The sequence below is a fragment of the Amphiprion ocellaris genome, chromosome 21 (genome assembly GCF_022539595.1).
Source record: "Amphiprion ocellaris isolate individual 3 ecotype Okinawa chromosome 21, ASM2253959v1, whole genome shotgun sequence".
In the NCBI taxonomy this organism is placed as follows: Eukaryota; Metazoa; Chordata; class Actinopteri; family Pomacentridae; genus Amphiprion; species Amphiprion ocellaris.
Genome location: NC_072786.1, coordinates 16193935 through 16209248, shown reverse-complemented (window position 1 = coordinate 16209248; position 15314 = coordinate 16193935). Strand labels below are relative to the sequence as shown.

The following is a 15314-nucleotide window of genomic DNA, read 5'->3' as shown; positions in this document are numbered from 1 at the left end:
GTTAGGAGTGTAGTTTGCATTTGGCTGCCGGTAATTTCATATTTTTCCTGTTTTAAGTATTGACAGTTTCCATTCTTTATAAAGAAAAACAATGTTTAGTTGTCTTTCTTTTGTGTCCGATGGTGAAACTTTGCTCCTCCACCTTGTGATATGATATATGTGTGTTTGCCTTGAGAACACACATTTGCTGTAAACAGCAGCTACAGAAAGGTATACGTAAACGTATAAAATGTGTTTTAACAGCTTCCTGCAATTGGTGTTGGTTAATGTGATAAGTGAAACTACAGTGTAACACTATTTTTATCAAACAGCATACCAGTATATGTAGTTAATATTCCATCTTTTTTTTTGCATGTGTAGCCCAGATTTGTGTATGTTTTTTATGTTCTGTTTAAAAGTCCTCATTTATGCTTTTCATCAACATTTTGAAACCTGTTTTGGGTCTTTGCTTGTGTGTGTGTCTGTGTGTGAGTCGACTCGATACCGAAGCTATGTTTCATTTATTCTGACAATTTAGTCGAAGCTTTAATAATCTTGCAGTAGCTGCTTCATTTAAAAGGATATTTATATGATTGTTTACTGTACAAGGGCCTGTTGGATACATGTTTACAAAGTTATTGTTTTCTAGAATGAATATTTTACATCTGTTTATGTAACACAAAGGGACTCATGAAAGAATATTATTCATAATACTCTGCAGTATGACATGCTTGGAGAGTTGCACTTACATCACTGAAATAATTTGCAGAATTCAGAAAAAGAGTGACCGCAGTATGACGGTGTATGTGATGTACAGAGTGTAAGAGAGAAAATAATAGCTTTTGTGTTTGGTAAACTTTGCAGACAATTGCATTGTGTAGCTTTCGAAGTCATAACTGACTTCCTCAAGTTTCTAGAATTTCTCACTCTCTCTGTGTCATTCTTTCTGTCCTATAATTTCTTTCTCAAAGGTTCTAGCTAAGGTATGATGTTAAAGTCTCAGAATGAAAAGACTGAATGGTGCAATGAGAGAAACAGACCATAATGCCTTCATGCCAGTAACACCAGTAAGACGTTTCAAATTACAATCGTAGCAATGAAACGAGGTGTGACTGCAGAAAGGGAATGTCATTTTGCAGAAAAACGCGTATTCCTATGCAGCAGGTTCCAGAGCCATGTGATTATTTGTGTTTCCATTTATAGTGTGTGTGCCTTTCTCTATGTGAGACTGAGCCTACTTGTGTGTACCCCTGCAAATGTGTGTGTTTGTCTTGCTGAGCCATGCTCTCTATCCCCAGGTAAGAACCATCGTTTTCTGTCTCTGCGCGGAGCCGTGAAGAAAAATGCGGCTTTCCTTCGTAAGGCGTGTGCGTCTGTCTGCATGGTCCAACACTAGTTAAAGATTTGCTGGAAGCGTGATTCTAGACATGCAAGCAGACTGCAACTTCTCTGCTCTTTTCTACCCCTATACTTTTTTTTTCTTTGTTCCTCTGCTCTTTGTCCACTCCCCTTTCATTGTAGTAAGCACCTTTCAGAGCTTCAAACCTTAAGTGGGTAGTAGCTGCCTCTCAACACTGTAAAGTAGTTTATTCTCACTGTCTTCCTCTGTCCTTATGTACATCTACCATTGGCTAATAATTGAACGTCAAGGCCAGATGTACTAATATTCCCTCACAGTGGAGACCTGCCCCCAATTACTGCCCCATGCTGTTAGCACATTTTATTGCATTGAAGTGTTTCGTGGCCCTCGACTTTTAATTATGTATAATCAAAAAGTTGCAAAATACCAGTACAGGGAATGAGGAGACAAGGAGAATACATTACTGTATTGAGATGAAACAACTTTTCGTAGGAAAGGAAACAACATGCATCTGCCTGACTTGTCTGAAAAAATAATAAGAGGATATTGTCATCACAGAAAACAACTGTAGAGCTGTTAACATACTAACACCTTAAAAACACGATCAACATCTGTGATGCCACAGTCCTCTGCTTGTTGTTTCAGATTCCTTTCCCAGAAACCCCCCCTGCATCATTAGTAGCCTTGCTAGCTCTGATGATAAAATATGATGGAGGAAGAGCTATAAAATGTGAATTTTAGCTTTTTTGTATAACTTTCACCAGGTGCTTGCCACACTGTTGAGCAGAAATGTAAGTCATCGGCACTTCTCAGCTTGGGTAGCATGTCCAGGGTATTCATTGTTGAATTTTTCCATAATAATGAGTTGTTCAGGGATGATTTTTAAGCCTAGTTTAATGTGGAAATTGTGTAATTAGCAAAACAAGTACAGGCTGCCATCCAAACAGTGAAAAAACTTTCTGCTCTGAAATTTAAAATTACAATTTATGGGGTTTGCTTGCGTGAGTTTGAGGATTTTAATTTGCTTGGAGACTATGACATGGGAAATTGGTTTCTATTTTATTATCTATTTTAGTATTTAGTATCTTTGCTGACACAGGCACAAATCAGATCTGTACACTAGCAAACAAAGACACAAAATTTAATCACTTTATCATCATTCACTTATATACATTCTGGTGTAGATCACTTACATTGAGCAAAAATATAAACGCAGCATACAAATAGTTTTCTGACTAAGAGAAAAAGCTAAACACCAAATAAAATTGTTAAAGGTATCGGAGGGTTCAAATTAGCTAACTATGCACAAGTTTTTGAGCTGTTTAGCTGGTGACACATTCTTAAATGTTGAGTTAATCCACACAGATGTATCTTTAAAGGACAATGATGAGGTAGGCAGTGCAACCATCACACACTCTTTTGACTAGTGACAATAAAAGTCCACCTTAAAATGCCGCTTTATTTAAATAACATAAAGCCACAGATGACAAGAGAAAGATGAGTATAGACTGTTGACATGCTGGAAGCTGCATGTCAGTTGAGGCTACAGTCAGACACTCAAACCTCCACAACGCCACCATTTGTCATCTATGGAATTGTTTCAGACAGCTCTAGATGGATGTATCTGACAGCGCAGTTCTGTCCCACAAACTTGGCCGAGCAATTCAGGAAGAGTGGGACGTTTTGTAAGCAGCATCAACAACCTCATTAACTCTGTAACTTGTGATTTCTGTTCTGTGACCCCACTCACAACCTACCTGTTATCATTTCCACTACTATTTAATGTTTTAGAACACTGACATATCACTAAATCCCTTTTAAAAATGTGACCATTTCCCATCTTTCTCATTCCCTCCTCTGTCCCTTCTTTCATTATAATTCTCCCTCCTGTTCGCTGTGTTCCTTTTCCTTCTTCGTCTCCTTCCTTGTCTCTGTGTCTCAGGTCTTTGGGGTTTACTCTAACAATAGGTATTAAACTAGTTCAGAGCTCCACTGAGGGGACGGCACCAGGCCGCTTTTATATTTGAAAGGCTTTAGCCTCGGGAGAGACCGGAAGGCCCCGAGTGCTTTTAACTAAGTAGCATAGCAGCAGGTGGCACGTGTCGAGGTGAGAAAAAATACAGCGTGCTCACAGCAGAGGCCTGAATGTTCACAGAGACCATCCTGATCTCTGCAACACTGAACTCATTTATCACCAGCCGTGTGTCAAAGTGGACTGGCCTGATACACTGTTCACACTGTACTTTGAGATATTATCTGAGCTAAGTGCTTACAAGTCATCTCGTGATACAAAAAGTGCTTTTTATGAACTATTTCCTAATAAATATTCAACCAGTGTAACCAGTCTTTGTCAAACTATGAATATTCATGTAGATTTCTAAACTTCCCATTGGAAAATCTCTATGAAACACCATTAAAATGTTGGAATCAAGTTGTGAGACAAGAAAAAGTGCAGGAAAATACTGTCAAGATTATGATTATTTAGTTTTTAAAGTGCCCTCTCGTCTCAAGTGCTGATCACGCTCCTTGATTTCATGCTAGGAGATGATTTGCTTGAGTAGGTTTTGCTTTTTACCAGTGGGTGTGTTATTTTAACACAAGAGGCATTGATATTCATACGCTGTATCTGACTCCAGTACCCAGAGGGTGTTACAATAAGTGTTTGAGGTGACAGTAAGGGGAACGCAGCTCATTCCCGCCAGCAGGCACAGACTGACAGAAGCAATAAAAAGCAATGTATCATTTCATATCCGTCTCTCAACTAGCTATCTCCACATTTTTCCATTTCTCTCTCACCCTCCATCCATGCTTCCCTTAGTGCTTCCATTACTCTCTACTCTCAATCCTACTTGACTATTTTCCATTTTTTCCCTTATATTACACTTTTCCATCCATACTTGCCTACTCATATCACTGCCTTCTTTAGCCTACAGCGCAATCCCCCCCATTTCTGCCCCAATTTTCCTCCCGTTCATCTGTCTTTATACACCTTCATTCCGATTTATCTTGAAGTAACGACCAAGTGACACATTTGCACTCTTCTTATGGTGTTATAAACAAAGGAAGACTGGACTTTTCACCTATTTGCACATCTGCAAAAAGATCTTTAGAGCGAGGAAGTATATTTTTTCTTTGTCGACAGTCTACAGTCTTTTCTACAGTCTACAGTCTACAGTTAAAACCCCCCTACAGTGTTAGCAGACTCAAATCTACATCATGTTGTTTGCTTTAATCTCCATGGGCTGTAAAAATCACAAATGTGTTTTGTTAAGTTTTTATTCACTCCAAGTTAAGCAATCCCTCAGTTTAGAGCTTGAAATCCTTCCAAATAGCAGTTGCAGAGGTTGTGTCCCAGGATTCCTAACTGGTAAATATTGCTAGTATGGCAACTCAGCGTGTAATTACTTTTGGCAATCGGTGCAAAATCTGGGAATGGTTTTATGGACTGAAGGGTATGTGTGTTACAGTGTGTCTTAATTAGTGGGGTTGGACAATGCTGACTTGTTAATCCCTATGTGTGAACAGCATTTTTAATTACCTTGTATACTGGGGCAAGATAAGTTTATAATTTTAGGAAAGATTGATTTAAAATCTTACAGATATCAGATTTGTTTGACCAAGTATCTGGTGAAGCTCCTCAGTACAAACCTAAAGAAGAGTGCTCTTTGTAGCTTTCAAGTGTGTCTTTGCAGCAATGTTTTGAGTTCAAGGTTTAGTACAAAAAGAATGATGTGCAACCCATTTGCCTTTCTTGATAATTCGTCTGTCTTTCTTTTTTTTCTGTTTTTCCTCTCTGCCTCTGTCATGTGTTTTTCTCTGCTACTGCTCATCTCTGTCTCTCAGTGAGCATGCCAGCCAGCGAGAATGAATCAGTCAACACGGACAACGCCCACGGGGGAGACGTGGAGGGGGAGACCTGCTGTACCCGGCTAGCGTAAGTACCTCACCCTCTCTATCTCACACACTCACTTCTTCTCCTCCTTCTATCCTTCAGCTGTCACAGTCCCCCTCAGTCAATCTCAAGGATGAACTGTATCCTGCATGGTTTCTACTATGTTAGCACTTTGGTGGTACAAGTGGCTCAACTTGCCTCAGTCCTTCACTGATCTCACAAGCCAGACCTCTGTCTCGTCAGGCTCACTGATGCACTGAGGGGTGTTAGACTAGAATAGCAGTAGGTTGTCAACATACTGCACAGTGATGGAATCTTTTTTAGGGTGAACTTGGTTGGCCCCAGAGATGGTCTTTTTCATTTAAACAGTCCATTCTTCTTTAAAAGTCTGTCACCTCTATCAACTGTAGGTTCAAGAGGAATTAATTCAGAACTTATACATAATATATATTGTCTTCAGTACTTTCTTTCATTTACTACAACTAAACAACTGCAGTGAAATATGAAGACTAACTACTGGAACACATTTACCACTAAAAAATGGTTTTGATCCTGTATTCGATCTAATTTTTTAACCCTCTGAACTCCAAAACCTGTAAGCTTGTTTAAAAAGGCATAATATCTTTTTGTATCTTTTTTTTCTTCAGAAATACAGGATTTTTCATAACCAGAAACTATAAAATCAGGAAAAATTGTCAAATTTTCAACTTTCTGAGGATCTTTGAACGTTTGTTGAGAAAATTAACCAAATCAAAACATAAAAATCACTGTTCACTAACCAGATTCTATAAAACAGAAAATTCCGTGCTCCTCTGCACAATCCAAGAGTGACTCCAATGTAACCAACAGTCACGTGACAAAAATTCAGAAACTATTTGGGTGAAACAATTTTGGGTAAACTTGCTTCCTCTCCACAGGGCAGAGAGGAGGCAAGTATAGAAACAAATTAAAAATGCAAACAGTAAAATATCTTCAGTATGTAGAATCATGATTTTTGTCTCAGTTTTGGTAGCACCTGATGTCACTTGTAAAAATCTTGCACATGGTGATTCAAGTTTGTTTTAAATTTTTGTACAATAAATAATCAAAGAAATCGAACCCTTTTTTTTCAAGGATTTATGGGCTTAGAACTGCACTGAAAAAAGAGAATTGTTGAACCAACTTAAATGAATTGCTTCTGTAAATGCCAAAAACCTGTTGTTCTTGGTTTCCGACAAAGTGTATTTCACTGCCATGTTCATTGCCTGGCAAAACAGCAACAGAGAAATCTCGCAGACTCTTGTGGTATCACATTACTTCACACAGGAAGTTAACAATCTCTCTCTTTCTTAAAAATAAAAAAATAAAAAGAAATTAACAATTAATAAAAGGTTTACCTTGACTGACAAAACAGTCACCATAAACAAATGTTTATCAGAACACAGTAATATTTTAAGTGTGCTTAGGTCAGTAAATTTCATAACAAAAAAAACTGTACCCAAATAAATGCTTAACAGTGCAAATAACATTACAGTAGCCATACACCCTCATCCAGTGCTTTAAGAAGCATAAGTGGGGAAGCACTTTTCTTAGTCAAATAATCAACGAGTTATAACTTAGCTTCTGACCAACACACCTCTTTGATGCTGTTAGCCTGTAGGAGTTCTTTAATGCTGCTTATTTCTAATCTGTGTCTGTTCTCTGTGACCTGTTTTGTAGACTTAAGAGCATCAAACAGGGAATGATTATCAGTAACACAGATAAGGGGAAGAGTGTTGAGATCAGCTTCACCAGTGGTGAGCTCAGAGTAGAGTGTAGCCAAGAAAATTGCATTGTCAACCCTTGCCATTGACATGGCAAGGGTTTCTCCTGCCAGTGTACTTCTTACCACACGTCTGATTTTTATAGATTGCCAAAACAGAGGGGAGAACTTTCCTGTTTTTCCCTTTAGAGCAATCAAAGCCCCTCCCTGTGTGCCTCCATCTGGAAGATTGCCCAGTGAAGCTCACTGAAGACAACTAAACTCAAATCATTACTGTTGCCCACGTGTTGAAACTTAAGTGTGACCTTCTCTGAATTAAGTTTATGGATAACTTTGTTCACTGTATGTATGGACTGAACAGCAGCATTTTTAATGTTGGATGCCAGGCTGCGTGTGTCAAACATAACATCTGGTCTTGTTTGTTTAGCAACTCACAAAATCTGTCCTATTTTGGACCTCAGTTGTTCTCTCTCTGGCTTGTTCAGTGGAGCATCTCTCTGTACAGCACGTGTTGCCTGTAAACGAACTGGTTGTAGGTTGTCGATGTAACTGTGCTGATGCACCTGCACTACACCACCAACAGTAGCAATGTCCATCCCCACATATGAAAAACTCTCATGTTCTTCACGACCCACATGAAAAGCAGACTTCAGCACAAAGATAACAAAGTGCTCTGATCCTGCCCAAAGAAAATCATCAACATGGCATGCCAGTACTCCTGTGACCTCAGACTGCTCATTCTGCCAATAGTTTAACATGAACTCTTTGACCTTGTTGTACCAGTAGAGGGAAGTGTCTGCAAGTCCATACACACATTTCTTTAGTTTCCACAGAACATTGTCCATGCCTGTTTCAGGTGGGGGACGAATGTAAATGTCTCTTGATAGTTTCAGGCCCGGAAAAAGGCAGACTTAATGTCCATAGAATGAACTTTCCATTTGTTTTGACAGATCACAGCAGCTTGAGTGACTCTGATGCACATGTGGGAGAATCTTTCTGTAACTCATGAATATTGACTTCTTCAAAACCTCTCGCCACAAGGCTTGCTTTGGGAACAATACCATTAGAAGTTTCTTTCAGTGTACAGACCCATCTAGTAGAAACACATCTTTGATCTTTGTCTGTGACTTCTTCATAAACATTGTTATTTTTCCAGTATTCAATCTCTTGCTGTTTAGCAGCATCAAAAGAGATGTCTTTGGTAATGAGTACATCAGCATCAGTTTTTTCACATACAGTGTGAAGGTTTTCAACATGTGACATGTCTAACGCTTGTTTTTGTCCCTCACTGCCATCACGTTCAAGATGCTACACATTGTACCAGTTTTTGTATTGCCCCTTGGCTTTTCCTGCTCTGTCCTGAAACTCTGGCAGTGTGCTGAACACCATCGCCTCTGTTTCTAAATGTGACTGACTGGCCTGTTCTCAGTTTGATATCAGTAGAACCCACCGTATTAGCTGTATCACTCTCTGTTTCAGTATACATCTCATTAGTTTGTCTCACGTTTCCTCTCTCATCTGTCTCTGTGTTTTCAGGGATTTGATCTTCTCCATTAACACTCTTTCATCATTTGAACTCTCTGACACATCAGTGTGTACCATGCTTTCATTTTCTGTACCATTTTCAGGAATACTGGGCAGTACAGGTTTATCCTCATCCTGTGTATTTACTTTACTCAGCCTGGACTGGTGTACTCTGACAAGAATCCCACCATGTCTTATGAACACTACAGCGCCGTCCTGACCAATAACTACACCAGGACCCTTCCACTCTGTACTGTCTGCTCACTTGTAGTACACTCTGTCTCCTGTCTCATACTTTTCATCTGTAGGCCTGAGCTGCTTGTGTAGTGCCCTTCTTATTCTTTCTGAGCACTCCACTTCTGTAAAGGCTCTCCTGGAAGCATGAAATACTGCTAAATGATGCCCTCCTCTAGTACTCATAGTAGTGCCCTCTAGAGCAGGTACATTATCAACCAAAACAGAAGGGAGATTAGGACTTTGACCAAACACAAGCTGGTATGGGCTATAACCATGTACATTGATCATACTGTTTTTAGCCATAAGAGCCCAGTGTAGAGCAGTTGGCCAACCACGGCTGTTTTCCTTTTTCACCTTCAGGAGGATTTCAGTCAGTGTCAAGTTGTGTCTCTCCAGCAGCCCGTTACTCCAAGGACTGTATCCCGCTGTAGTCTTCGTCTCAATGTTGAATTTCTCTGCTATGTCTCTAATCTCCTCATTGTTGAACTCTCCACCGTTGTCCGTGTAGATCCGTTTGGGGGCACCGTGGACACTTATCCACGAGTGAATGAAGGAGTTGACAATCTCTGAGGGTTTCTTGGTCCTCACAATGTTTCCAGCGCTGAAGTGTGTGAAGTGGTCAATGATGTGAAGGTACCATACACCGGGTTCCACACCATGTAGGTCCATTGCCACAGTTTCATTGTGTTCCGAGGCTAAGGGCAAACCAACCGCAGGTTTGGGCTTGGTCCTGCTGTACCTCTGACATATCTCACAGTCACGAATAATTTTCTACAAAATGACTGGACAGTCCTTGTCAGTATTTCCAGAGCTTTGGATGAGCCTTTGCAGCCGATCTGCGGAGGCATGGCCAAACTACTTGTGAAGGTTCAGGAGAATTTTACACTTCTCTTTTGTAGACATCTCTGCTGTGACTATGAAAACTTCCCTTTCATTACAGCTCACTTCTGCATTTGCATCTCTACTGTCCACACAATAGTGTCCCGAACTTGTGAGCTCAAGAGGCACTGGTTGCTTGAACATGACAACTCTGTCGTTCTCCATGTCTAAAGCAGTTCCTGCTCTCTTTAGAGACAGTTTGCTCAGCAATAAGGGAATATCAGCAGGAACAACTTCAGTTTCAATGTGGCATTTTGTTTGCTCACTCTTGGCAGGAAGCTTAACTCTTCTGTTGGTGTGTATCACTTGACCATCTCCAAATCTAAAAGGTCTGCAGCTTGGAGATTCTGTTTGCCGCAGTTTGTTAATTTGGCTTTGGCTCAGGTCCTTTATGTAACTATCCAGCCACTTCTCACCACAAACGGTATGCATGCATGCAGTGTCAATGATAACTGATCCCAGTGATTCAGGTAGGAAGACCTCAGAGTCCGTAATTACTGCTTTGGTAAACAGTGTAATATTACACTCCTCCACATTTTCGTCTTCTGTCAACCTAACTTCATTCCTCTGATGAGGACAGTCTTTAGCCCAATGGTACGTGCTCTGGCAAATGGCGCATTTTGTTCACTTACCATATTTGTCGAGTGGATTAGTACGTTTCAGTGGCTGCCACTGTCCACTTTGTGGCGGACTCCGTCTGAATTTGCCCAGTGATCTTTGCTCCGTGAAAAAAGCTGCATCTTGAGTCTCGCTGCCGTTGCTTACTCCGGTAGTTTTCCCTCTGAAAATCCGCTTCAAAGCTGACTTCATAGAGGCGGATGCTAGCTTCTTACTCTTCTCCTCGAGACAAGCCATGTCCAGGAGTTTAAATGCTAACACAGCATCAGGCAGGGTCATGTTGTGCTTCTTCGTGCGGTTATATTTTTGCTCAAAGTCTATTATGTAGTCCGCCATGGACATCGCACTGTCTTTGGATATCGAGTCAAATGAGGAGTACGCTTCATAAGTGCTGTCTTTTTCTTCTGTTAAGAATACCGCGTCCAGCTTAGCAAGCAAGGTTTCCATACCATTATCTTTGTTCAGATCGTCCGCGGGTATTTCCAAAGCAGTCTCCCTGGCTCTCCCCTCGAGCCCCAGCGCCACCGCGAGTGCTTGCTTCTTTTTGTCCAAGTCCATAACAAATCTCCAAATACTGACTTCATTTTTCCTGCACTTGTATGGCCTGGCTTCGTCAAACTTCGGCAGTACTTTGTAGTTGGTAACCATCCTCTGCTGCCATGTAAATGCCAAAAACACGACATTCTTGGTTTACGACAAAGTTTATTTCACTGCCATGTTCATTGCCCGGCAAAACAGCAACAGAGAAGTCTCGCAGACTCTCGTGGTATCACATTACGTCACATAGGAGGTTAACAGCTTCAAACTGTGACACTTAACTGAATAAAACTTGTTCAGATAAAGTCAACAAATGATATTATTGCCACTAGTTTAGAAAAGATGCATTTAGACCCTTTGATTCCTCTCAAAAACCATCTTTCTTTATCTTGAGTCCTTCTCAAAGAAAATTGATTTGCAGCAGAAAAATCTTTTTAAGCACTTATGCTAAAATTTTAATTCCAATTTAATGAAACAAAATGTAATTTCAAGTTGATAGAATCCACAAAAGTAAAGTTAAATCATCAAAGCAGAAATATAAGTGACTTTTATCTTCAGCTACAGCTCAAATATATTTTTTTAAGTGTGTTTAATGCACAAATTAATCTATTTCTAGTTGTAGTAGTGCTGTTTTCCATAGTGTGACTTAAATGAGCTCATTGTCAGTGAAAATGTGACAGGAGCAACAACGAAAAAACACCCAAAAAGGACTGTGTTCAGAAGGTTAATATTAAAACAGGTAACTGTTCATAAACTAAGAAAGAGAGATTTATAATTTGGGTTGCTATGCTTTTGACAGAACTGGTCTGTCACGATGTTCTTTAGTGAAGGCAGCACATGAGCACATTAACAGAGGAAATTAAAAAACTAAGCTTATCATGAGGTCAAAGAGGCTGTTGACTCACTGTATAAGGAATCTCAATCACTGTTTGGATAAAAACCAGGATGTCTTCATCTTATATAAATCTTAGCTACATGTATTAGTAATCCACCTTTGTTTTCTCTTTCATCTCCTGCTCTCTCTATCTCTCTCCCCTTCTTGTGTTTGCTGCTGAAGTGCTTTCTTCCTCCCCTGTGGGAGCTCACAAACAGCTGACTCACCCGCTCCTGCTCTCCCCTCTGCTTTCATTTTTTTTACATTATTAAAACAAGTGCGTTGCTTTCTTTCTTAGACACAAGGCCATGCAGGAACCCTGACCCCAGCGGGCCCCGCTTCAGTTCACACAAGCAAACACACCTATATACAAAACTGTTCATCACCGTGAACGCAGCACAATGGAACATGATGCAGAAAGTTACAGTACAAAATACGCTATTTCAAATTCGAACTGAATCAAAACCACTCTCAACCCAAGGAACAATAAAGCCAGTAGGTGCACTTGGATGCCACACTGTTGTCTATCTGTACCCTTCCTATTCATCTGTTATTTTGTCTTTGTTACGTTTGTTTGTGTTTATTTGTACCCTGTCATAACTCAAAAGAATTCATAACAAAGGATATGTTGTATCTGAGGCTTCAGGAGGTGCCAGAAACTCAACTCATAATCCCAAAATGTAGAATAGCAGAGAAGCCATCACTTTGTTACCTACAGTTTGGGAATTTGTGTTACTTTTTTTGTTTATCAATTAAAGACTTCGGGAATAAAAAGTACATTTCAGTTTCATATGTGACAAATAACAGCAACAAATCCCTAATTTTTAAAAAAAAACCACTTACTTTAAGTAACACTAATACAATTATTTAATTGTCATAATTGTTGCAGATAGTTAAATGAAGTGTTTTTCCACCATCGCGGGTTGCATTGCTTTATCTGCAACAAATAGCGGTCTTATTTTAAAGGATAGCTGCATTGAGATGCTCTGCAATGGTCCTATTTGGTGGCACAACTATCAACTGACAAAATTTTGCAGCATGAAAGAAAAATCTTTTTTCCTGTTGCTTTTACTGGAGCTTCAGCAGGTGGATGTTGCTCGAGTGCTCGCGTTGTCATTGAGTTTGGTAAAAATAAAGTTTTAAGTAGTGAAGTTCTGTCACTACATGCTAATAAATGATCTTTTGCATATTATTAATCAACTTGTTGAGGCACAAGAAATAAAGTTTACATTCGTAGGTCTTTACCTTACTATGTGAAGCAGCAGTAATTCATACATGACTCTCAAAAATTACTGCAATATAAATAAGTCGGAACTGAATTTGAGTGAATCTGAACTTTTCAAATATCTTTAAATCAAATCTAATTCGGTTTGAAAATTCACTTTAAAGTCTGATCGTCCAGAATCTACTGAAATATAAGGCCTCTTCTTTTCTGTCTGAGACTGCAATAACTTTGGTTAGAGACATTTGCCTGCGCTATTGTGGAAGCGAGACTTGGGAATTTCACTGTCAGATACTTCTTCGCATTTCTATGAAGACTTCTGTCGACTTATAAGCTACTTCTGCACCCGCTGATTTCATAATTGAGATGGGCACATGAAGAGAAGAGATGTGGGCGCTGTCACCTCCCATCTCCAGGCAGTCAGTCACTTTATCCTCCGTTCAGACAGACAGTGACACATTTCATTGCTTCTGTCAGTAAGTTCATTCATCAGCTTTTGCCAACAAAACCACAACAGAAACACTGCTAAGAGCTGCAACCGGACATGGGATACTAATATGTGTTTTAATGATTTATTAGGTTTCAGTTAAACAGTCCTTGGCTATTCAGTCTATAAACCTGTTAAATCATTTCACCTGAATGCAACCTAAAAATTATTTAATGTATTATGAACGAACGGGAATGGGATTTTCTCTTCTCTTCTCTTCTCTTCTCTTCTCTTCTCTTCTCTTCTCTTCTCTTCTCTTCTCTTCTCTTCTCTTCTCTTCTCTTCTCTTCTCTTCTCTTCTCTTCTCTTCTCTTCTCTTCTCTTCTCTTCTCTTCTCTTCTCTTCTCTTCTCTTCTCTTCTCTCTGAATGTCTCCCATAATCTCTCGTCTTCAGTTTCTCTATGTTGTATTTTTTGCTGTTACAGTGGTGAACAATCAACAGACATTTTTTTTCCTATTATTAAATTGTGTTTTTTCACACCAAGACTGATTGGAGGAAATCCAAACATATTCTGTTTTCTTTTGACTGGATGCCACTGTATATGTGTGTGCAGGGGGGTGATTTGTTCAAGAAAAAAATGGGTGATAATGATGTTCATCTTGTTATATCACACCCACAATCAGTTACCAGCAGGTGCATCAAAATGGATCTTTTCACAAACATGTTCTTTGATGATACTGTGGTTTTGTAGAGAAAGGATCAATTCCCTTTGTGGTTGCGTTTTTTATGACTTTAAAGTAGGAAATGTTAACTATCTCAAACCAACAACGGTCATTCAAGAAAAAAAGAGCATTTAATGCCCTTTGTTCCTTTCAAATCACCCCTTTCATGTTGTGTACCTGTCTATATGTGTGTTACGTGTGTATGTATAATCCATTCTGTTTTCTGTGTTCCAGAATTAGGATCTCCAAATCCAAGTTCAGGTTAGTACATGTTGTTTCCAGCAGTCTCTAATTCACCTGTTCTAATATCTCTGATGCTATGGTATTTGTATGTTCGCTGTGTGTGTGTTTGTGTACAGGCGAGTACAAGAAACAGACAAACTGACGTGCCCTTGCTCTTTGATTAAATGGTTTGACATATTGGAAAATACATTTACTAGCTTTCTTGCAGAGAGTTTCACGAGAAGATCATTATTATAGCCATCTTATATGCCAGAATATTTCTTGGCTTGACTCAGGGACACCAGGAAGTTTTTGCCGACTCACAAAGATGACAAGAATTTAGGATTTTGTTAACTGTGGAGAAAGATTAGCTGTTTCCCCCTCTGAGCTAAGCTAACCAGCTGCTGACTGTAGCCTTACAAAGACCGTACATATATCAGTCATCTCATCTACGTCATGACGAGAAAACAAATGATTGTTTTAACCGCTTATACCAAAATTTCAATCTATTCCTTTAAACAGATTTGACCATTTTATAAACAATAAAGTGGATTGTTGTCAACAGAGGCCAAAAATATTGCACACCTTTAACTGTTTCCATTCTGTACATGTTAATATCAACAAATTACATTGGCACATGTTGCTTTAGTAAGAGTTTATCCATCAATTACAATCAAAAACACAATTAAAAAATGACATGCCTTTCAGTGTAGGGATGCATGTCCGCTTGTGTTGTGTTGTGACTTGTGTCTCATGTAACATTCAGTGTGAGCATCGTGGCAGAAGCCGCTGTGTGCCATAACTGGCTCTAAACAGCTCTCACATGCTCAAACAGAAGACATACGAAACATAAATTTTGTTTAGGCAGAGAGTGAGGTGTGTTGATCTGGTTGAATTAAAGGATCAGTAGTTAAAGCAGATGACGAATACCCCTGCATGAACACAGGGGTCAGGGAAAACCAATGGATAGGCATAAATACAGGGAGACAAAAGTGTCATACAAAATTTTTCTCAGCAGTAAAATTTATCTCAGCAGTATGAGGATTCTCTTGGATGCTTGTCTTATTTGTTTTCTTTCA

General features: G+C 39.4%; 1 protein-coding gene across 18 annotated transcripts in view; it reads left to right on the top strand.

Moving 5' to 3' along the window:
* Positions 1-15314, top strand: part of cacna1c (calcium channel, voltage-dependent, L type, alpha 1C subunit) — a 216207-nt gene that overhangs the window by 150592 nt on the left and 50301 nt on the right. For 8 of the 18 annotated variants that reach the window (XM_055006543.1, XM_055006553.1, XM_055006541.1 and 5 more), the window contains exons 11-13: positions 1278-1346; positions 5183-5273; positions 14248-14274. In XM_055006543.1, the coding sequence (XP_054862518.1) occupies positions 1278-1346; positions 5183-5273; positions 14248-14274 (187 nt within the window). The remainder of the gene's footprint in view (positions 1-1277; positions 1347-5182; positions 5274-14247; positions 14275-15314) is intronic. The other 10 variants (XM_055006548.1, XM_055006555.1, XM_055006549.1 and 7 more) reach the window with 3 other exon arrangements.